Source organism: Emys orbicularis, chromosome 11 (genome assembly GCF_028017835.1).
Source record: "Emys orbicularis isolate rEmyOrb1 chromosome 11, rEmyOrb1.hap1, whole genome shotgun sequence".
Classification (NCBI taxonomy): Eukaryota; Metazoa; Chordata; order Testudines; family Emydidae; genus Emys; species Emys orbicularis.
The window spans coordinates 13,400,929-13,424,186 of record NC_088693.1 but is presented as its reverse complement, the minus strand read 5'-3'; the positions used below and the strand labels follow the sequence as shown (position 1 = coordinate 13,424,186).

Sequence of the window (23,258 nt, the reverse complement as noted above, 5' to 3'; positions counted from 1 at the left end):
CTATAAAATATGGCTTTTTTTTTTTAATTAAAGGTGCTGATTGACCTGTCAAAGGAAGATTTAATCAAAGGCTTTTCACAATCGTAAGTTTCTTTATAGCTTCAAAGCTTGCTAACCACTGCCTCTTAAGTGAAACATCTTGATTACAAATGTGCTACTTTTATCTTAAATTATGGGCCATATGTTTTGTAATTTGAGTGAATAGTCCATTATCAAGTGCAAATGTAAAACTAACTAGAATTAGCTTGGATACAGAACCAAATTTAAATGGTTAACTTGTTTATTAGTACAAGATGTACTGCTTGAAATGTATTTGAGAGGATTAATAAACTAAGAATATTTTGTAGATTAATGTAGAATAGTTGCATTAAACTCTGGGGCAAAACAAAAGTAGCACATTAACGGGGTATTGTTTGCTACAAGGCACTTGATTTTTCATAACTTGGAGATAAATGTCTATCAGCAATACTGATTTTCTGATAAATTTCAAACAGTATTACTGTATAGGAATTATTAAACATTAAGATGTTCAAGATCATGCCTGTCTAGTTTCAAATGTGAAACCTTTAGTGATCATGACTGAGGCTACAGTAGCAACAAGAAAACACTGCAGTATTAGATACTTAATCTTAAATTTGGAGCAGGTACTTCTATTACCTGATTTCAAACTGGAAAAACTGCACACGCAGGTTGAGATGTCTAGCCACCAGACATGCACCTATCATGTTTTGGTTACAAACTTTTAGTTAAGGTTCAGACAGGTCAAAAAGGCCTCAACCTAGTTTCTAAATTATTTCAATTGCTAATTTTCCCCATTGCAAGTTTACACTGTTTTAAAGTTTCTACTGAGTGCTGGAATTTAATGGCTTCAGCTCTTTTCTCCTCCCCCACCTGCACCCCCATTCCATGCATGTTACACAAAGAAGAGCTTCAAAGGCATGAAGAGCTGTGTAGCTCTTTCCCACGCCCCCACAAATGAATGTTACACTTAGACAGGGGTTGGCAACCTTTCAGAAGTGGTGTACCGAGTCTTCATTTATTCACTCTAATTTAAGGTTTTGCGTGCCAGTAATACATTAACATTTTTAGAAGGTCTTTCTATAAGTCTATAATATATAACTAAACTATTGTATGTAAAGTAAATACGTTTTTTTTTTTAAATCAGCTCACGTGCCGCCTTTGGCACACGTGCCCTAGGTTGTCTACCCCTGCACTAAGAGAAGAGCTTGAAAAACATGAAGCTGAACTCAAAAGCTTGTCTCTTTCACCAACAGAAGTTGGTCCAATAAAAGATCTCACCCACCTTGTGTCTCTCACACAAAACGAGAGAAACTCCTAAAGGGCACTTGTTAAAACTACACTAGACTTGTTTTCTTATAGGTGCTTCTTTCAAATATAGTTTTTAAAGACCGCAAATTTATGTCTCTTGCAGGTATGAGCTGACGGCAAAGAGACGGAGCAGAAGATGATGTCCTGTATCATGTGCCTTTTATGCAATAACTATTTACTCTTTATATCAATGTATATATGTATATTCTGTAACTAATCTATTTTAAAACGTCAGAATATTGTACACAAAGCAAGTTGTGAGGTGAAATGTTTATAGTTTACCTTTTTCAATGACTGGCTATCATTTTAGAAAAGGTAAGAATACAAGAAATTTTAAATCTTCAGATTTAGACTGGTTCTAAATGTATTATTAGGTACTCAAGCATTTGTTCTTGGATTAGTCCTATAAGGCATATCTTCAAAGAAACTTTGGTTTCCATATTTGATTGTTCATTTAAACAAGAATATCTTTAGTCCCAAGAGTACAGCAGGTCTGACTTTTTTGTAAGATAGACTTCACTTCTCCAGGCTGCCGGTATCTTGTTAACAGAATGCATTAAACTATGGCAGGTGCAGAATAGACTTTCAAAACACTCCATTACAAGATGATAGTGCTTCAAAAAAAGAAGTTATTACAATTGATATACAAGTCTAGATACTATTGTTACTATGCAACTGTCCAGGAGCTTTTCATAAAGCCAATTTATAGGTGCTATCTGGAAAGGTATATATGTAATGAGCCACCAAAGCAGGGTGAATAACTGTGCCAAATTATTAACAGGGTTTTAATCGGATGCCTTAATGTTGAAAATTTTATTACTGTACTTAACTGTCTTGTGAACCTTGCTAATAATGCACAGTCCACTTATAAAACTGTAGTTATCTTTAACAGGTTTTTATTTAAACATGGGTCAAGTATGTACCAAAATACTTCCAGGAATTCAGTATATTTTTAAAGTTTCAAAATGTACAATAAATTGTTTAAAAATGATGGTTTTAGTCTTGCTCATGAGATAAATGCCTGAGCCAAGGTCTAGCTCTCAGTAGCACAGCTGGCTCAAAAGACCAGCACAGGCTTTCCACTCTGCATTTGAAAGCTAGTAAGTTTCAAATATCTGTTTTTAGCTGTAAGATATTGCCCAACTTAACAGAGTCTGGCTGAATCACAGAACATCCAACTCCTGCTCCCCAGAACTATGATGGTCAATATCCCAAAAAGCCTTTACAGCAGCCAGCCACGAGTCCAATAGTGGGTAAGCATCAGATAAATGGGTCACTAATTCATACAGCAAGAACTGGATCTTATGCTTGAATTCTAATACAGTATTTTCTGCAGTGATTTAAGTGAAGGGGTTAGTTCTACTTTTGAGTAGAAGTTAAGGGCTTTACTGCATATAAAACTATTGCTGCAGATGTTTAAAGTTTACAACAAACTATTAATCGTTTGGCTTCTAGATCTACCAAATCCACCCAGGGATGGTGTAGAGAAGGGTGGACTGAAGCTAAGTTTTCTGTTCCTTCTTTTTTCAGACTAGTTATTCATGCTTTCAGGACCAGGATCTCTTCCCTAACCTGGTCATGGACTAATAAGAGTCCAGCAGTAATAAGTTTTTACTCAACTTTTATTTTAGTCAAAACATTATAAAACTGTACATCAAGATCAAATAGGCTAGAGGTAGCGGTAAATGTCTTAACACTTAGTCCTACTTACAGCTGAGTTTTATCCATTTAAAATCTTCATCGAGCTAGCAATTTCAGACTGTGCACAGCAGGTACAATGTCATCCAGATTACTGATCTCTGAAAATAAGTTAAAGCACAGAAATGACACACTTGTATAGAGAGAGAACAGTGACCTGGCCTACAAGTTATCGATGTCCTCTTTGAGAAAATAAAGTTTTAGATTAAAACCATAAAAGGGTTAAGTTCTCTCTGGTGATGGGCTGTCAAGTCAAGGACTTTCAAGGCTAGTCTATAACCAAGGGCTTTAGGCTGCTCGTGCAAACCCATCCCATCTACTCCTGAAGTGGAGGAACAAGTCAGTCAGGCCCCCTTTTTCCATGCATCCAGCTGCTGCTTGTTGCCCAATCAGTTTCAGCTGTGCTACTGCTATTACTAGTAAATACCCTGCTGCCAGGCCTGGGGAAGGGTGTATACCCTCAAACTGACTCTTCCTTAAGAAGTAGAAGTTTAATCATATTGGCTATGACCCTCTAAAAACAAGCAGAAATGCAACATGTAGCCATTTGCAGTGTGCAGCTCCCAGCCCTTATTTACGTAACTAGCAAGACTCTAGACATTTTCATCCAAACTCTTCAACCAGAAATCAGGCAACAGTCCCACACAGGTGGGTGAAGAATGTAGCTAAGTGACAAACAGATCTCTTCTGCATGACTCACTATATACTTTAACAGCAGTTCTCACCCAGGAATGCATGATCCAAGATGGGTTAGGAAGGGTCACCCACTGGTTAGTCTAGCCTGAGCAGGAGCAGCCACACTTAGTGACATAGGTGAGCAAGTGCTGTACCAGTGAGGACAGTCATTACGACTTCTAAGGCCATATCTCCTGGTTCTTTGAGGGACATGGGGGGACTTGAGGACTATCAGCATGTGAGTGGCTTAGCAGCCCACAGCTCCAGATAAGCCAGCTAGCCTGGGATGAAAGCACCTCTAAACTTGGGCCAGAGGGGTAGTGTGAGGCTGTTATGTTTCCCTTAGCTCCCATGTTAACTCTAGCTCTGCACACAGCATATATTCACTGCAAACCTCATACTTAAGATCCAGGATCCACTTGTTCTACCCCACCTGCTCTGAGGCTCCCCTGCTTCCCCATGCCAGTGCCCTGCAACAAGCAATACATGGCATGCTAGTAACAATGGGAGATGGGAGGGAAGAGAAGTGGAGGCAGATGTTCAGTCACTGGCCCCACTCGCTGACTTTGGAATTAAGGCAGAGGAACACCACGACTGTGTACACAAACAACACATTGACGTTTCCACTGAAGGTCATTTTGGGTTGAGGAAATTCTGGCTGAAACCATTTTGTAAAAAATGACTTACCTAAAACACACAGTAAATCTTGAATAAGTGCTTGAAATACTGGAAAGAAGTCTTCATGTTCTTCCAGTTTGTTGATAATACTGAAATGAGTCAATTGTAATTTTTTAAAGTTATGGTCCTGCACAAATGACTTATACAAAGGAACTGTGCAAACTTATGTTTTGCCATAACCAAGGCAGAAGTTTCTGTAAGTGACATGGCTTTGTTCTTTACAACAGGGGTGGGGAACCTGCAGCCTGCTGCTTCATTTCATGCGGTCTGCGGCAAGTGTCCGCAGCATGGGCCAGAAGCCCCGAGCCTCCGCGCCCCCCCCACGGGGCTGGAGCTGCAAGTACTGGCTCGCCCTGCTGCGGGGAAAGCCCCAAGTCTCAGCACCCTCCTGCAGGGGTCAGTGGCCCCTGATAGAAAAAAAGGTTTCCCCACCCCTGCTTTGGATCGGAGCAGTGGTCTTCTGTATATATAATCCACTATATTGTCTGATAGGGGCTAGTACCAGCTATTTCAGAGGAAGGTGCAAGAAATCTTGCAGTAGGGGACTATTATTGACTCTGGCTGATCTTATTATCTATATAAATGTCCTGTTTAAACTCCTTTCTCCAATTATATCTTGAGCCAGTGAGGTTCACAGGCTGCTTGTACACTGAGTGAAAGGATTCCTTTAATTTTCACTGGATGTCCTGGGGGCGAAGAGGAAAGCCTCATGTACCATTATCTACCTGCAGCTGCCTCCCATAATGTTCTTTCCCACTGGGGGTTCAAACACATAGACAAACCCTAAAGCTATGCACATTTTTCACAAGTGAAAAATGTTATGAATCAGAAAAGCAATTTTAAAAAATATTTACAGAGAGCTCAAGGCCTGATTAATTCAATGAAATCAACCAACCAGTTTCCCCATGAGTATCCAATTAAGATGTTTCAGCTGTAATAGTAGTTCTTCCTACCACACACATGCAATATTTGTTTTCTGTCTCCCTTGTAAAATTCACAGCTTTAATAGGATATTGGTTTAAACTGACTATATTCTCAAGTAAAATATAGAAACTTTAGATCTTGACTTTGGCCTTAATTTTTAGGTTTTTTTCCCCTCCCAGTGCAGCCTGGAAACATTTTCCTGAGGCAAGTTCTCCAGTCCACTTGTGTAAGAGTTAAAAATGGTGATGCTGAAAGTTATAAAGTAAACCTAGCCAGTTCTCATAACTCAATCATGTGTTATTACACCTGTTATAGAAGCCAAAATACCTTTGAATGTCTTGGGTCCCCAGCAGCTGCTCTACCTGTCCAGTCATGTTTTCATTAATTACCTTACATAGCTTTCCAACAGTGTTCACCAGTACAGCAGGTGGGGCTGAATGATCTGGAAAGAACAAACGTGTCCTAACTTCCAAAACAGCAACAACATGGAAGTATTCTATGCACAAAGCAATCCTAGTATCCCTGCTTTCACTAACCTTTACACACCGCTTTCTAAATACACCACATGTTTCAGTATTCACAGGATACACCAGCTGTAGAACTTGTAACTCTTCACTTTATTAGCTGAAAACATGATCAGTATAGCTGTTTTAGAGTGAGGAATCTCTTAATGGCTCAAAAGGCACTTCTGTTGCAAGGGTTTCAAATTCAGTTGAAATCACATGGGTCTAAAGCGTGCTGAACTATTAAGTCTTCTAACTGCAGCAAGGATCCAACAGAAGAAAGCTCCATTTTTTCCCCAGTAACATTAATTCCTTCAGTCACCCAAGGTTTTACCTTCCTATGTATTTATTATGAAAGAATGCAACCTCCAAGGCTACCCAGAATTGCTAGAGGCAATGACCAAACCATCCATTTTGCCTCTAAAAAACAGGCTACACAACTGACCTTCATTCCCCAATATAATGGCTGATCAGTATTTTACTCTGATTTACATATGCACCCCCAAAGCAGCCAAACAGCTAGTCCATACTGGTAAGTCAAACAGGAAGTGTGGTAGGAAAGAGTCTTGCAGCAGCTAGTCCATGATCACACAAAAAACAGTAAGCAAGGTAGTTATTTGCTTCTGGGAGTAACTGAGTAGGTTCTCTTGAGTTGTACAGATCCATTTTTGACATTCTAATTTTTTGTAAAAAAAAATAGTACAAGGGAGAAAAAAAAATTAAGCAAGCTATGGAAAAAAAGACTGAAAATTGGACATGGAAAAGCAAAGTCACTGAGGAGAGTCATAAAAGATGTCTACAACAGCATGAGAATGGCTGTTAAGAGGACAGATTCAGTTATTTAAGTTGTAGTAACACAATACATGCTAGAAGATCTCCAAATGCAGACGAAAATTGACTTTTTTTAAACTCTCAACCTTCAGGTACAGAAAGGAGTATAATGTACAAGTAAAACAATCAGAGGGTCAATAGATAGATGTAATATAAGATGTTAGTGTTTTTAATTAAATATTTTGAAAAAAAAACAGACGTTTCCTTGCGTTGCTTCCGTTCATTATTCAATCACCACCTCTTCCCAGTCACAGAATGCTGCAGGTCAAACAACAATCACACAGATGATGGTGTGACAAAGTGGGAATTTTCTGTAAGTTTTTCAAATCCTATGTGTGCCTCAGTTTCCTTCTATACTTTGCACTGCTCTCCAGTGGGGGGTTAACATTGCTCCAGCACAGATGTGTGTGTCACCTCGCTGTCTGGGTGGAATGAAAAGTCATTAGGAAGTGGCTGAAATCGACCCAGATCAACATGGGATTCAGAGAGACAATGCAAGCGCCACTGACTCGTGAACTGACACACTCGGCAGAGAAACCGAGGAGAGACTTCAGCTCGAGAACAAAGGACTGGGCTGTGACCAGCAAAGGGTAAGTGCAGACTTCTGATTCTGGAAGAGGCTGGCTGCTCTCTCCTGGGGCTAACTAAAGAGGTCAGAGAGAGACAGGGCCTAAGATGGAACATGCTACAACTTAACTGTTGGTTTGCTCTGGCTTGACCAGAATTGACTATGCTTTAACCTTTATGTCTTTCCATGCTGTGTTCCAGTTGACTAATAAATCCTACTGTTTTGAAAGGCTACTTGGGTATCACTGTAAATACTTGCTGAGGTGCATTAGTCTCTGTATAAGTCTCTACAGGGAGCCTATTTCAGTTGGACTTGCTGGGCAGAGCTCATCATGAGCTGGAGCCCAGAGCTTGAGTCTAGGAGGCAGTGGTGCTTACCCTGAAGGAAGAATGGGACTCCTTGGGGTCTGACACACTGAAGGGTTCCTCCAAGAGACTGTTTAAAAGCTGTGGCATAGCACCGATCCTGTCGATCCATAACAGATGAGCTTCCCCTCTTCAAACTAAAGGGTAGTGACCCTGCCATGTTTTTATTTTTCTTCTCACAAACCCTTGTGACTGACTACTCATTTCACAACACAGCTAGTGCATCCTCTTCTCTGTGTCAAGACCAACTTCTTCTCAACCAACTTTTAGTTACTTGTAAAGTGACTAAGTGAAAGGCAGTAAGTCCTTACCTAGTTCTAAGAGCTCGTGGAGGTTTCTCATAGCATTGGTCATTTCTCCAAGCTTTGTGTAAACTTCATTCATTCGCGGATAAACTCCATTCAGAGAACTCACGTCAAACAACTTTTGGAAGTGAGACACAATTGCGTACAATGTTTGTAACGAAGGCATCTGGCCGTTCTGTAACAAGCACAAAAAGTAACTTCTTAGAGAAAGTTAGCAATACCCTTTAAGCCATGGAACATATTTAAACTAGGCTCTGAAGAAAAATAGACTTCTCTTATTAAAAGATTAGGAATGAATTTATTCAGACAAAAGACATACTTTAAAAGTTCTTAGCCAGAAATGTCCACCAATGTTCTTTTGATATGAGGGTAACCTCACTTTTTAATGGTTTGGGAACTATATTTAAGGATTCTCTTTGCTGATTTAGAAATAGACAAAATAAGATAAGAGCTGAAATGATGATTACACGTCTTAAGCCAAATCCATCCCTTGTCTGACTCCTTTGATTTAAATAGAGTTACACCTGGGATTAAACTATATTAATAGTTTTTGCCATAATATTTATTTTCATGCATCTTGCTCCGAAACCTTGTACAGGCTTTCAAATGCACAACTCTAATCAATATACAAGGAATACACACAGGGATTTCAGAGTAGCTTTTGCAATGGAAAACATTAAACTTCCGAAAACTTACCTTTTCCTTATTTTCTACTTCTTCCAAGATTGTATCTACTATGAATTGTAGGTCTTCAACTCGAATGCATTCAGTGATGTTAAGTGCATCTACAGTGTGCCAGGGCACCAACTCCAGTGATAGCTTTCTCAGGGATCTATGCAAGTCCTTTAATAACAAATAATGTAACTGTTAAATAAGGCACAACTCTTAATAAAGTAGAATACCAGGCAATTAATAATTTGATAAATAAGAATTAGGCAAACTAATTTAGTGCAAGATGCATAATCTAGTGTTACAGATTTTAGATTTAGTTTCCATGAAACCAGTAAACAGAAGCTCTTTGTTTATTCTCAGGCCCAAGTAGAATATCACTGTTCTGTGTGCATGTGTGATTTTTTTTTTAAGGTGTAGTTAGTATAATTTTGTTAACAGATCCTAGTAGTTTGTTACAGTGGGAATGGCATAACATCTTTATTTACACCAAAAAGCCAACAGTCTGGCAAGAAGGAAAAGATAGAACACTAGAACATAAAATACACAGAATATAAATTCTATGATTTTTTCCCAGGGACTCTTCAGAGTAATCCAAATGTGTTGTATGATACAATATTTGAGTGGAGGAAGATATTTAATCCTTTTCCATACCACAGGACCTATCCAGGATAATAGCTTGGTAAATAATTGATTTTTCAATTCACTGGCGACTTCAGAAAGTTTAAAAAAAAAATAGTTTCAGGTCAAATGAAAATCTCTGTTTCAATTTTGACCATTTTTACACAAATGGTTTTTTTTTTTTAAATAAAATTACAGGAAATTTTAGAACAAAAAGTTGTTACAAACTGAAGCATTGAAACACTGTTTTGAAATGAAACAAAACATTTTGATTTTAAGTTGTTTTGGGAAAAGGGGTTTTCCATGAACCATCCGGCAAAAGACATGAATTTGCAAAGTGGTTCAGTGTCACCAAATTTCCATTTTTCAACAAAAATCACTTAGCTGTATCCAGGATACTACATTTTAAAAGAGTACGTGAATGAAGTGACTGGAATAATAACGTAAGAATTTTTTTAAAATTAAATTAAGCCATAATAGATTTGGAAGCTACATATGCTAACGTAGAACATGGAAAGAAAGAGATGGTCACCAGTTAAGGAATGCAAAGCTAAGTACAATAATTTATTACCTTTAGGGACATTAGCTGGTCTGCCCACATTTCCACTGTAGGAGGAAGGTGTTCAAAACCACATTCTTGTCCATTCTCTTTCATGTAATTTTGGACTGGCCCTTTACTCCGCTTATATATTACCAGAGGAGCTCTTGGACTACTTATAACAGAATCAATCCTGGACAGCACCTTTAACACCAAAGAAATGTTTTTATTGCTCAAATAATTAACACAATGCTGTTATTTAGCCTAGGAAATTATATCATCGTTTCAATAGTTACACATTCACACTGTACAATAGTATCTGTATACTTCAACACTAATCTAAATAACTGATTCAAAGACAAAGATCTAGTCAGTCACATCACCATTTACAAGCCACTTACTAAAATGTTCACTAACAGTAAAAAAGTGTGCACACTTCACAAGAGAGGACTAGAGAAAAATCTTACAAGACAAGCTTCAAAAAGTTATTTTGCAGGCCCTCAAACAGGTGTACACAAAAGACAGAGTCTCACTCAGAGGTTTGGTATGCATTACAACACATCTCAACATCTGCTGCTATACAGACCTAAATTCAACCAATGAAATGTGCAAATTTTAGCCCACATTTTTACATTCAATTCCATTGCAAAAAACCACTTGTTTCCTTTGGAAATTGTTTTCATGGCACTTACATGCAGCATTTTATGTTTGTTCAAATGAACAGAAGAACCTCGCTAATCCACACAAATGGGGGAGGAGGTAAAGATAGGTAACTGGTACAGAATAGTGAGGTTTATTGAGTAATGACTGCCAAGCAGGCTTGGGGAAGAAAAAGGGAGCAGTAATAGCAATGTTGCCAGCTAATGGCAAACACATTAGCTCTAGAGCATTACTGCTTGCCTTGGGCATGACCAGGTGATGGCATGCTACATAAGAATGGCCATACTGGGTCAGATCAATGGTCCATCTATCCCAGTATCTTGTCTTCCAACAGTGGTTGGTGCCAGATGCTTCAGAGGTAATGAACAGAACAGGGCAATTATCAGGTGATCCATCCCATTGTCCAAACAGTTTCTGGCAGTCGGCGGTTTAGGGGGACACACAACATGGGGCTGCATCCCTGACCATCATGGGTAATAGCCATTGATGGACCTATCCTCCATGAATATATCTAATTGTTTTTTTAACCCAGTTATACTTTTCGCCTTTACAACATCCGCTGGCAAAAGTTCCATAGGTTGACTGTGTGTCAACCTTGTAACTCTTCACAGTCAGCTTTGGACTTAACTATCTTGAGTAATTTTGTATTGTCTGCAAACTTTGTCACCTCACTTTTTATGCCCTTTTCCAGATCATGCATGAATATTTTGAACAGCACTGGTCCCAGTACAGATCCTTGGGGGACCCCACTATTTACCTCTTTCTACTGTGAAAACTGACTATTTATTCCTACCCTTTGTTTCTTATATTTTAAACAGTTATTGATCTATGAGGACCTTCCCTCTTATCCCATGACTGCTTACTTTGCTTAAGAGCCTTTGGGGGGGGACCTTGTCAAAGGCTTTCTGAAATTCCAAGTATACTATCTCAACTGGATCACCCTTATCCAAATGCCCGTTGACCCCTCAAAGAATTCTATTAGATTGGTGAGGAATGATTTTCCTTTAAAAAAAGCCATGTTGTCTCTTCCCCAACATACCACGTTCATCTATGTGTCTGATAATTCCATTCTTTACAGTAGCTAGACATTACCAATCACTATTTGAGTTATTCAGAAACATTTGCAGTATTTGATTGACAGCCACTAGATAAGTGGTTATGTAGATGGTATGAAGTGTACTTCTCTGGAAGTTACAGAAGCCATAGATCTTAGACCTTTCACAATTTTCTGTCAGAGTGATTTTCATGCGTTCAAATGGAACTTCACTTGTAAAGGGCTTGAAAAATCTGAAAAACTGCTTAAGATGCTTCTTTTTGTCTCCTACTTGTGCCAAGCAGCAGACAAAACAAAAGGCGCTAAACCTGTGAAAGGAGCACTGTGCTGGCACTTCCTTGTCAGGATGGGGAGAGGGGAAAAAGTCAGAATGCTTACTTAGATTGTAAGTTCTTTGCGGCAGGAACCATTTATTTGTTCTGTGTTTGCACAGTGCCTAGCGCAATGGTGGGCAACCTGTGGCCCATCAGGGTAATCTGCTGGTGGGCCGCGAGACAGTGTTTACATTGACCGTCCACAGTCAGCTCCCAGTGGCCGTGGTTCACCGTTCCCGGTCACTGGGAGCTGCGGTAAGCAGTGGCCAGCACGTCCCTGCAGCCCGTGCTGCTTCCCGCAGCTCCCATTGGCTGGGAACAGCAAACTGTGATTACTGGAAGCTGCGGCCGGTCAACATAAACACTGTCTTGCAGCCCGCCAGCGGATTATTCTGACAGGCCACAGGTTGCCCACCACTGGCCTAGCGCAATGGGTCCTGGTTCATGACTCGGGATCTAAGACACTACCATAATACAAATAATAAATACAAAAATGTAAACATACCTCACCTTGCATGTCACAGTAACACTCGTCCCTCATGACACTGTTACCCTCGAGTTCACATTTAGCTACCCCACTATATTTTTTTGCAGGGAGAAGTTTCCCCACAGTACAGAGGAACGACTTCAGTCCCTCCACGCCTCTTAAGCCCTTAACATGGAGCATAAGTATTGCAAAGGGCATTGAGCAGGCCTTCTGTCCTGGAAAGAGTTTCAGGCACGGTCACTTCTGTTCTTTGTCAATCCGTTCTCTCTGCCTCCTTGCAATCTGATGTGGTAATTTACACTATAATAGGTTCATGCCAAATAGCCTTATCCTTAGTGCAAAAATGCTGACTATTAAACATTATGAGGCATGGGACTACATATGAAAACTCTGAATCACAACACCACATGCTTAAGTTTAAATAGTTATATGAGATTAGACTTTTACGTTTTGTTATAGAACAGTTAGCTATAATTGAAAACAATCCATTTGAAATGTGTATCTATACCTGTAAGTATCTCCTGCAACCTGCTTGTAGCTGATCTTCTCCTGTCATACTCTCAGATTCATTGTTTTCTTTTATCTTTTCTCCCCTAATAATCCCATATGATCTACATGCAAAACAAATACAGCATTTCACACAAGGTCTCCCAATAGCAGCATTTCATTTCAACCTGAGTAGAGGAAAAATACACTGGCACTTACAGCTAAAATCTCCATCTTTTTTAGTCTTATTATATTTACACAGACAGCTTTATATGTGCACTTTTTTCCATTTACATAATATTGTTGAAATCAGATCATCTTAAACAGAAAGTTTTAAAATTAAAAGTTGTGCCCTAAACACATGAAAATTCAAAGGTAAAAGCTGACACTGAACTCACTAACACACTATTCCCCAGTTGTGATTAGATGGTGCAAGGTCAGTGTGCAGTATTATACAACATAAGGGTACCCAAGGATGAAACTGTCCTAGCAACCACCAATTTAAACTATGGTTAGCATGGATTAGCAAGGGCTAGATTGTGTTACCCTCTTTATGTTGAGCAGTATCTGACTATACAATAAATCCCACTGACATCAACTATTTGAGGAGTTAGACACTACTCAACTCGAGTATCATAATCTAGCCTCAGAAGTTTTTGCTCTTAACTTTCAAGGTACTACACAATTCTATTCCAGTCTACATCTCCACTGTCATCCCTTTCTAAACTCACATGCACACCTGCTCTTTGCAAGCTATCCCCACCTTTAATGGAAAAATTCTTGCAATTCTTACAGTGGTCAATGAATTGAAATTAATGAGAATTTTACTTGTGTAGGGACCACAGAATTTGGTCTTCAGTTTTTACAGGCATTTGAACATTTTTATAGCACTCTTTGACATAGTATTAGAGTGCCTTCCTTACATACTGCCTCTTGAACACCTTCCTTATCTTACTGTGTGAGGCAAACAAGCTCTCCTCAAGATGCACTTATTCTGAGAAGCCTATCAGTATACATCCACCACCCACATTATATATTAAAATTAACAGATGAGAAAATATTGCAAATCTCTGAAAGTTCACATCCTGAAGTTTTGTGTATAAGCTATGTGTCTTCCAAGTTCTGTATAACTAGGCACGCAGATGGCACTCCACATATACACAGACGAGCGCGTGCAAAAACAGGATTACTTTTTTAGAAAACATCTGGTCAAATGATGCTACAGATAAATACCTCCTCCAGCTATGCTAGGTTTCTAACTTTTAAAACTCTTGCTTAAGAAGGTTGCAACAAAAACTGTATCTAACAGCTTATTCAACCAGTGTGGATGTGACCTAACTGGGTTAGAAATAGTACTCTAGCCTAGATAGCTGGAACAGTTTGTAAACTTCCCAAAAACCACCAGAACCGTTTGGCCCCTTTCTCATGTTGTCTGAAACGGTGTTCAAAACCAGTTGAAACAACATTGTTTTAAACCTAGGGTAGATGGGGCCCAGAGCTGAATTGTCAGCTCTTTTCTTTGGATGTCATCGCATCATTTCAGAGATGCACCAGCTTTCTCCATATGTACAGCAAAATATTGGTCATAAACCACGGTCTCATGGAACAGGTTCATGAGCCAGCATATAAATTGTACACAGTAGAACACCTTCACTTTTAAAACACCAGAGATAGTAGTGAAAGTTTACACTATGTTGAAAAGTTAAATATACTTACTTGATATTTTTCTTTAGCATTTTCTCCAATTTCTTCACTTGCTGCTTGCAAAGTTTTAATTCCTGTGCAGTTGGTCTGTTGAAAAGAAAATATTTTATTATACATCATACTTTATTGGTGTCTAACTGTAAGTCAGGGCTACACTAGGAACACTTGCTAGTATAGCAATGTCTACTGGGAGTATGAGTCATTTTGCAGTATTTTTGTATCCACAAGACGACAGTTTAGACAGGGATTTGCTGGTATAAAAGTGTTTTTGCTGGTATTAGCTACACCAGCAAACCTCTTCTAGTGCAGAGTAGGCCTTAGCAGTAACAATGCTATTAGTGTAGAGATCCTATTCTTACAAACTGCTTCTGGCAGTCAGCTCATCAAGGGGGTCTCAGACTCCCACATGTGCGAATGGCTGCACTTCCTCAGCCTCTGACCACTAAGTGAAGGGCAAGTACCCAACAGGGGAGGACAGGATGCTCAATGCAGTACCTGCTAGTTCTCCTTAAAGCAAATTATTGCTGCAGCATCTTAGATAATTCTATGCATTGTTTTTAACAGCAGGTTTCTTGGTGCATTTGTACAATTTCTGGTGAGTCATGATGGTGTTTGTTTCTTTTCTTGTGAAGCTGTAAAGTTTGTTGAAATGTCTTTTACCAAAGACAAATGTTCACTTCTCACCTTATTTCCAGATCTTTCTTGAGATCTGTATTTTCACACATAAGTTGTTCTTTCCTGGCTTTTGTCTCAATGAGCTGATTCTGGAAAGACTACAACACAGACTGCATTATCTCTCTTTATTTTTCAAATCAATACTTAATCGAAGCACCCATCTAATCGGGTTGTGCACTTTTACATCTATAAAACGGTAAACTCAAGATATTATTGTAATATGTATATTATGATAGCACCTGAGACCCTAGTTAAGATAGAGAACTCATTGTGCTAGATGATATGTGAATAAACAGCTAAGACAATAACAAACCTACCTCCTCGGAGCATACAATCCCAGACAAGAGTGGGAGTAGAAGAATAAAATCAAATACATACATAACAAGTACTTATTTTTTCCCCACGTGTAACCACTGTTTTTAGATCTGCATTTATTAATATCTAGCAGTTCCATACCGTAAGCAATGCTCTATAGTTAGGTGTGGCATCTAGATTTAAGAATTCTTCTTTGCCTTTTCCTTCTCCTTGTACATGATCTGTATCTTTTTTATATCTGCTTTGGGTGGAGAAGGGGGAAAATAAACTCCATTTTACTGAAATTCAATACACATGAATAAATTGCTTAACCAACAGAAGTTACCCTAAATGATGTGACCACAAATGAAAAGCAGAACAGTATCCCGTTCTCAGACCACACACTCCTCCTAATTTCTCTCAGGCTGCATTTCATTTACTGAATCAAATGCCCTGGACCAACTAGAGGGAAGCCCAATGCAAGCAGATTACACTGCTCAATTTCCAAGCAGATCATCTCAGATTATTGGGTCAGTTGCATGCTGGATGCTTTGCACCACCAGATAGAACTCCCCTGGCAGGGGAGTTCTATCTCCTGGACCCTTGCAGAGGGGCAATGTCCAGAGGAAAAAGCAGCACAGCTGGGGCATGTATATGCTCTGCACTTCCTGACTGCAGAACGGCCTCCTGACTGTGGGCAGTCAGCTACAAAAGCTGGAGCAATCTGTGGCCCACTCTAGTTTATGCCATGAACAAAGCTGGTGGTGTACCTTTCCCTCTTCCTCCGCCGTGGATGCCGATCAGAATTGGGGCATAGTATCTAACCCTGAAGGCCATTGTAGTCCCTTGCTGCTTCTAACATGCTAGTGATTTTTGGAACACATAATAATAACATTTAACCACTTTAATTTTCAATTAGGGGCAAACCCTGAAAGGTGCTCAGTGCCTCTCAAGAGGTGCTGAGCTCCCTCAACGCCTCTGGTTTCAGCAGTAGCTAAGGATGCTGAGACCCTTAGAGCCTTCCCACTGAAGTCCAGGGTAAAATTCCTATTGACTTCAACCAGAAAAGTATGTAATGTAACTTTATATACCATAAATTCAACAGTTACTAATGAACGGATCAATCTTACCTTAGCTCCTTTTTCATTTGATTAATCTGAGATTCATAATAATCAATTAGACTAAGAAACCTGAAGGAGGAAAGAAATGTATTTTAAACTTTAAAAATATTCCACAAGCAATTATTCTATGTAATTTTAAAATACAATAATCAAAGTATTGTGACCAAAAATCGCTTGATGCAATTGCTTATCTCCCAAAGTTCCTATCTGTGCCATTTCTCACTTATATCAGTTCAGTGAACACAGCACAAAATAGCCATAACTTTCTAGGCTATGCAAACCATAGGTGCTAACCCTGTACCAGGCTGAAATTGGCAGCCATTCAAAAGAAGGTTGGCTCGCTGTGCAGGGTTAAAAGCCAGATCTGTGGCAGTAAGGAGCACCTCACATACCTATCAGATTGCAAATAGATCCCCACCAGGGCTAACAACCTGACGAAGTTCCTCAAGTCCAAGGACTGGAGTACCCTAATAGGAGGGATTCTGATCACACGAGTGCCAGATAGTCTATGGACACTCGTTTAAAAAGAAACTAGACATGAACTGGAGATGAGAGGCTGTCTTATCTACTAAAAGAAATACCAAGGCACAATTATTGAACAATTCTCCCAACAAATAGTCAACCTGAGGAACTGCCTCGCCCCTGCTCATCCAACATTAACAAGAAAGTTAGGGGGTACAGAGCTTGCCAATTGAATTCCTATGGCATTCACATAAGCCTCTGTGAAGGCAACAGTCTATGCAACCTTATAATTTATCAGCAATATACAGATGCTACTGTATGTTGGGGGAGAGGGATGGAATCCCCTACATCAATCTTGGAATATGGAGCAGCCTTCACACACTGCCTCAGATGCTTATGGATAGGCTGCAGAGGCTGCTTTCTTTAATACGAAAAAAAAAAAAAAAAAGCTTACAGCCTAATTTTTAGAAATACAGAATGGGATCAACCTATATAGTGGTATACGTTACACATGTCTCCATTTAGAATTCTATTCAATATGGAAAGGGTGTCACTTTCTTCCCTTTGCTTCCACCTAGCGTACAAGGGCTGTAATTCTTGTTCTTCTCTATGAAATTACTTACCCAACTCAGTTTTATTATACATAAAAAATTATTATACAGATATGTAAAAAGGACCTGTAATTTCTAAACTGGCACTTCTAAGATGTTCATGCTTTCCACCCTATAATGAATAGTTATTTAAAAACGGTTTCTTCATTTTACATAGAATATTATCAGGCTCTCACTTATGAACATGGTGGTAAAGAGTTGCTTACTGTTGATCTAAGAGAGACTTTGGGGCTCGCTTGCAAAACTGGCAGAACATTTTGTTCTGTGTGGCAACACGCTGCTGCTCTTCCATCCCAACCTTATGGAGCTCCTTCTGCAAACGTGCAATAGTCTCTTCCTGTTCATGCAACTTTTCATTTTGGTGATGGTACTTTGTCTGCAAATAGGGGATAGGAAAATTCTAAAAGGAATATGGCACATTGTGTGTAAAACAAGATACAGAGTTGGCAAACTACAATGGTTTCACAAAATCTAAGTTCTTGCTGTCTACATGTAGTGAATAGGTGGGAGAAGTGGGGGAAGGGGTAATTTTATTCTTTATTACAACCCTACTCTTCAAAGAACTGTGTAGGGGTTCAAAATAATAAATACAAACAATATAACAATTTATAGTGACTGTTAGGTTTAGTGCAAGGGTGCTGGGTAGCACTGGTGGCCTGTGATGTACAAGAGGTCAGACTAGATGATCTGGTGGTCCCTTCTGGCCTTAAACTCCATAACACTCTCACATCTGTTATTTTGATCACTGAAAATATTTCAAAAGCCCTTTAAATCAGTCAAAAGCATTTGTGGTTTGAGTCCCCAAATAGTTACTGTTAGAAGCACCTGTGAAGCTTGCTGATCTTTCTGAAGTTCTTTCACTTGATTCTGTTGCTGGCAAACTTTAGCTATACACTCATCTTCCAGCTGACAAATTTTGGATTTGATGTTCTCCACAACATTTTCCAACTCTTTGGCTCGTTGTTCCTGTCGACATGCCCGACCTCTCTCCTGGCGTATATCATCCCTAATTTAAAACAAAACAAAAAGATGGAGCCCTACCTTCATTTATAATAAACTCACTTCAGTAATGTAGTGAAATACTGGTACTTTTGGAGGATAGGCCCCAAAGACATGGCACAAGGGGACTCTCAGTAGCAGCCCATGGAAGTAGGGTAGTGAGGCAGGCCAGCTCCATTGGCCAGAACCCCGAGTAAGGGGACTACAGAAGCAGCTGCTGTAATGGCAAAGCAGCTGACCAGGTACCCCCATCACCCATAAATCCCACGTCCCGTGCGAAAGAACTAAGGATTTGGACTTAAGTGAGGATAAAAACTCCAATACTCAGAAAAAGGAAAGTTTAACTAATGGTTTGGTAATTTTTAAGAAAGTGTGCCTCTTGCATAAAGATAGAACACGTTTTCACATTTGTGAAAAACTCCTTTTCACTGACAGTAAGTCTTACCTAAGCTGGCGATTAGCCTCTATAAGGCCATGCATCATTTTCTGTTGTCGTTCAGTGTCGTCCACCAGTGTTTTCAATGCAAGTCTTATCCCCAGTGAAGAGTGCTTGTCTAAAACAATTGTATCTGTAGACATTTAAGATAGACAAGACAGTGATAAAAGGAGCGGCAACTTGCACCTCCATAAACATTTGGAAGTGGAGAAGGTTAGATCAAAAGAGGATTTATGAACTTAAGTTTAATATTTTTAAATAATAAGAGTTGCTAGAGAACAGCACTTCATTACCTGTCAGAGTTCTGCTGTTTCTTGGTTTAGCAAGACACACAGGTTTTAAGCCATGTCGCACTAATAATTTGTTTACGTTTTCCCATTCTGCTTGCTCCTGCTACAGATGGGAGGAGAGGTGGAAGAGAGGAGACTTTGAATTCAGAGAGTTATCTAATAATATTCAATAATTCTACTATTCCCTCTAGTTGTGTGCACAATGGAACGCTTCTTCTAATGCCAATCAACAAAATACAATAACATGTCACAGTTACAAAAGGAACTCAGAACTTAAGCTCTTTCATGGCAGTTTAAAAGGCTCTCAGTTCACCTTCAGTGATGATCTGCAAGAAGCAAAGAAAAATACACCAAACTATACTAAATACTGCATGCTAACTCCTCAAACAATTTATATCTACATTTCAAAGGGTGAAAAAGCTTTGCAAATTTACACATTCTACTGTTTTTAAAAACTTACCTGACACCATGATTCAGTGGACTTTTGTGCTGGAGTCACCTGCATAGAGCCTGCTGGGGCATTACTTGACAATGCACAACTTTGTGGGACCTGAACACAAACAAAGTAAAAGTTGCATGCTGAATGCCCTCTAATCCTTGCTATACGGTCAAGCCCTTTGTTTTCAGTTTTTACCAAAAATGTCCAGGATTTTATAAAAGCCTATGTGTTTTTTACTGATATTCACCTGAATTTTGGACCCCTCGAGTACACGAAAATACTGATTATGTTAAGAAAATATGTTATATTAAGTAGATGCATTTATGTTAACAATAAACTAGTCTAAGTGTAAATGTGAGGCTGTCTATTAAAGAAAGGCAATCGTACAAAAAATATATGAGTACTTGTGAGAGTAGAGATCAGCACTCCAGTCCTAAAAAAATAGTAGTGCCAGAACTCCCTGGACCCAGCTCCCCACTCTGGAAAGATATGGTGGCTCAGTAACCTGGGCAGCCCTGGTAACCAAGCCACCATCTCGTCTTCTAAAATGGGCCCAGAAGCAGAAGAGGTGGAAGAGGCAGCATGAGATGGCAGCTCCTTCACCTCTTCCACTTTTCTCTATCTGTTGTTTTTTTTCCATCCTCCCGTCCCTTGATATTAACCCTGATATTTACCCAGCAAGCTGTGATGTAAATTTTTTGCACCAATTTTCACCCATTTTTAAATTTTTGTTATAAATACTAATACATTCCTGGAAAAACTAAAATAAATTAAAAATGAAAACCGACAGGCCTTGTATATGGCACATACGAAGCACTGCATGAACCAAACACAGACCTAGGCAGAAGAGCTCCAAAGATGTAATAATGGTTCTACCATTGATTCACAGTGACCTTTTTTCCATTTAGGAAATCTGTGAAAATACTAGGTTAGATAGTCTTTCTGCATGTGTAAAACATGAATTATATTCACCCTACACCACAGAAATGTTGCAAGTGCTTGTCTGTCAATTGGCCCAATCCTCCAGTCTTTCCGAATGTAAAGGCCTAAATTTTCCAAGAGTGGTTAGTGATCTGGAGCACCTCAGTTTTGGGGTGACAGCTTAGAAGGGCTCCGATTGTCAAAAAGGGCTGAGTACCCTACCTCAGAAAATCAGGCTCTTTTAGGAAAAACTGAGGTACCCCAAATAATTATTCACTCTTGAAAACTTAGGCCAAAATGCCTATTGACATCAAAATGGACTGCAGGATGAGGCCGCATGTTTTTATAAACTTCTCACACTGAGGACTAAAAACTATCATTTTGAAGCAGGCATATTTTTCTTAATTCAATTTACAGATAACTGTTAATGAGAGGCCAAGAACTTTAAAATCTGAAATCAGTGGGGGATGCTGGTTGCTCAGCACTTCTGAAAATTAGGCCACTTATTTGGGCAATTCAATATAGCTTTAGGAGTCTAACTTTAGGCACCTACACCCAGATCCTCAAAGATATTTAGGCTCCTAACTTCCACTGATTTCAGTGGAAGTTCAGATCCTCAAAGGTATTTAGATATTGATTTCAATGGAAGTTAGGAGCTTAAATGCCTTTGAAGATCTGGACTCTATTCTTGAAAATCTTTGCCAGAATCATCAATTCAAAACAGATTTTAGTGTAATTCTTTTAATTTAAAAGAACGAACAGCAATTATGAGCAATCCTACAAATAGTGTGGGCCAGGGGCATTTCTATAAACTCACTGCTTTCTCTCTTCCTTCATATAGTGATAATTGCCTACATTTTCATTTGGTAACTAGAGAATGCAACAAAATACCATAGTGGCTGTATTTATACAGATCGAGCCTGATTTCAGAACTGAAGTGAATGGCAGTTGTGAGTGTTCAACCCTCTTGAAAGTCACCCAGGGCTTGTCTACACCACGCAGCTTTTAGCGACAAGGCGTGTGTAAATGTTCTTTGTCGGCACTTTTGCTGACAAAATACTTCCAGCCCTGCGAACGGCGTTAGCTTTGTTGGCAGGAAAGCGCGCCTGCCAACAAAGCCGCGTTCACACTGCCACTTGCGTCGGCAAAACTTTTGTCTTTCGCAGAGGGGCTTTTTTAAGTACCCGTGAAAGACAAAAGTTCTGTTGACAACTTTGCAGTGTACACATACCCCCAAAAGGATTTTAATGAATTACCATACCACATGGATGTGTATGCACATGCAGCAGTTCATACTGGAAAATTATTAGTCTTTTTGGTTTATCATGTGCTGTGTTTGCAATGTACTTTAACTTTTTGTTCAGGGTGAAAGGCTAGGGTTATATTTTGCAAAATTATAACGGTACTGCAGGTCCAACTGTGGGCCTACCATCTTTGACAGTACTGTCCATTATAGCCTGCCAATTTGCTAATTCCAGAAATGTTAACACAAAGAAGCATCCAGCAGGTAATCTTTAATAAATACATTATATGGTGCAATATACAGTTTAGATTAATTAGTACTATACCTCAGTCATAAGTTACTCCTGCGTTGTTGGTTTTCACTGTTAGATTGTTAAAATATCAAACTGATCTCTGATCTGAAGCTGTTCAAGTATCAAAGGAGAGAAAACAACAAAAGTCAGAAAACAACACTGAGTTGTGCCCTGCAATACATATTTTGTACAATCCTCTCATTGCCAAACAATGGCATTTATAGGTATTATGCACAAGAGGTTTGGCCCGAGACATCATGATTTTGCATCACAAAAGATACCAAAGCATTTTAACTATAAACAGATACCACTAGATGTAATTCAGGACAGAATACAGCCCAATGCACATATAGCAGCAGCCCTAGAGCCTCAAGACAGACAGCTGGCATACAACACAACAGTGGATGGGGTATTTTGGCCAAGGACAGCTAGTTAAATGCCTGCTTCTTTACGCTCAGTGTTACCAGGCCAGATGGCTAAAAATCCCTATTCCTTTACCAAACAAAAATTGTCAAACTACTAGGCTGCCTGCTCAAGCTTGGCCATACATACTACCACCTCTCCTTCTTTGGTCTCTGCCTAGCACCCACACGCTCCGGTCCTTTCTACCAAGTGCCTGGCACCTGCTGGCGCTCTACAAGGGATGATACTAGCGAGATAAGGCGGGGGAGGTGCTGCCTTGGCTCGGTCAACTTCGCTCGGCGAAAGAGACAGAAGTGGGTCCAGTACAAGAAGATGTTGCCTCCCCCACCTCGTCTCACTCAGGGGCTGGGCCCAACACCGCAAACAACACGGGAGCAGGTTGGGCCGGTGGGTGTAGGGAGCTAATCAGGCCGGGCGGCGCAGCACAAGGCCTAGCGAGGATGGGAAATACACCCCGCGGGGCGGGCTGGGGCTGTACCTGTACCGGCGGGGGGGGGGGGGGGGGGCATCTCCCTGTACGGTCACAGCTCCCCCGACACATTCCCTTCCCCCCCGGCCGCCAGCCCCGCCTCGCCGCTTCCCGACCCTCCCCACCTGGGCTCGCTCTGCCTCCGGCCCCGCCACACGCTCCGCGGCCGTTGCA

The 23,258-nt window shown here is 39.9% G+C and overlaps 2 protein-coding genes across 4 annotated transcripts in view; one reads left to right on the top strand and one right to left on the bottom strand.

The window, feature by feature from the left end:
- Positions 1–1,469, top strand: part of ESYT3 (extended synaptotagmin 3) — a 57,373-nt gene extending 55,904 nt beyond the window's left edge. The window contains exons 22-23 of the mRNA XM_065413568.1: positions 34–83; positions 1,433–1,469. Of these exons, the coding sequence (XP_065269640.1) occupies positions 34–83; positions 1,433–1,469 (87 nt within the window). The remainder of the gene's footprint in view (positions 1–33; positions 84–1,432) is intronic.
- Positions 1,470–2,951: 1,482 nt separating this feature from the next.
- On the bottom strand, positions 2,952–23,246 carry CEP70 (centrosomal protein 70). Of its 3 annotated transcripts, none has more exons than XM_065412934.1 (18): positions 23,210–23,246; positions 22,226–22,303; positions 19,758–19,847; positions 19,301–19,400; positions 19,017–19,140; positions 18,398–18,578; positions 17,779–17,948; positions 16,509–16,568; positions 15,541–15,640; positions 15,094–15,182; positions 14,422–14,496; positions 12,728–12,830; positions 9,738–9,908; positions 8,573–8,719; positions 7,883–8,051; positions 5,632–5,746; positions 4,390–4,469; positions 2,952–3,128 (listed from the first exon to the last, which is right to left on the bottom strand). In XM_065412934.1, exons 2-18 carry the CDS (start codon positions 22,232–22,234, stop codon positions 3,067–3,069), a joined length of 1,845 nt encoding a protein of 614 aa, XP_065269006.1. In that variant the 5' UTR covers positions 22,235–22,303; positions 23,210–23,246; the 3' UTR covers positions 2,952–3,066. The 3 variants fall into 3 exon arrangements, with proteins under 3 accessions (XP_065269006.1, XP_065269007.1, XP_065269008.1); XM_065412935.1 differs by having other exon boundaries at positions 15,541–15,637; XM_065412936.1 differs by lacking the exons at positions 2,952–3,128; positions 4,390–4,469; positions 5,632–5,746; ... (6 more) ...; positions 15,541–15,640; positions 16,509–16,568 and having other exon boundaries at positions 17,775–17,948.
- Positions 23,247–23,258: the final 12 nt, after the last annotated feature.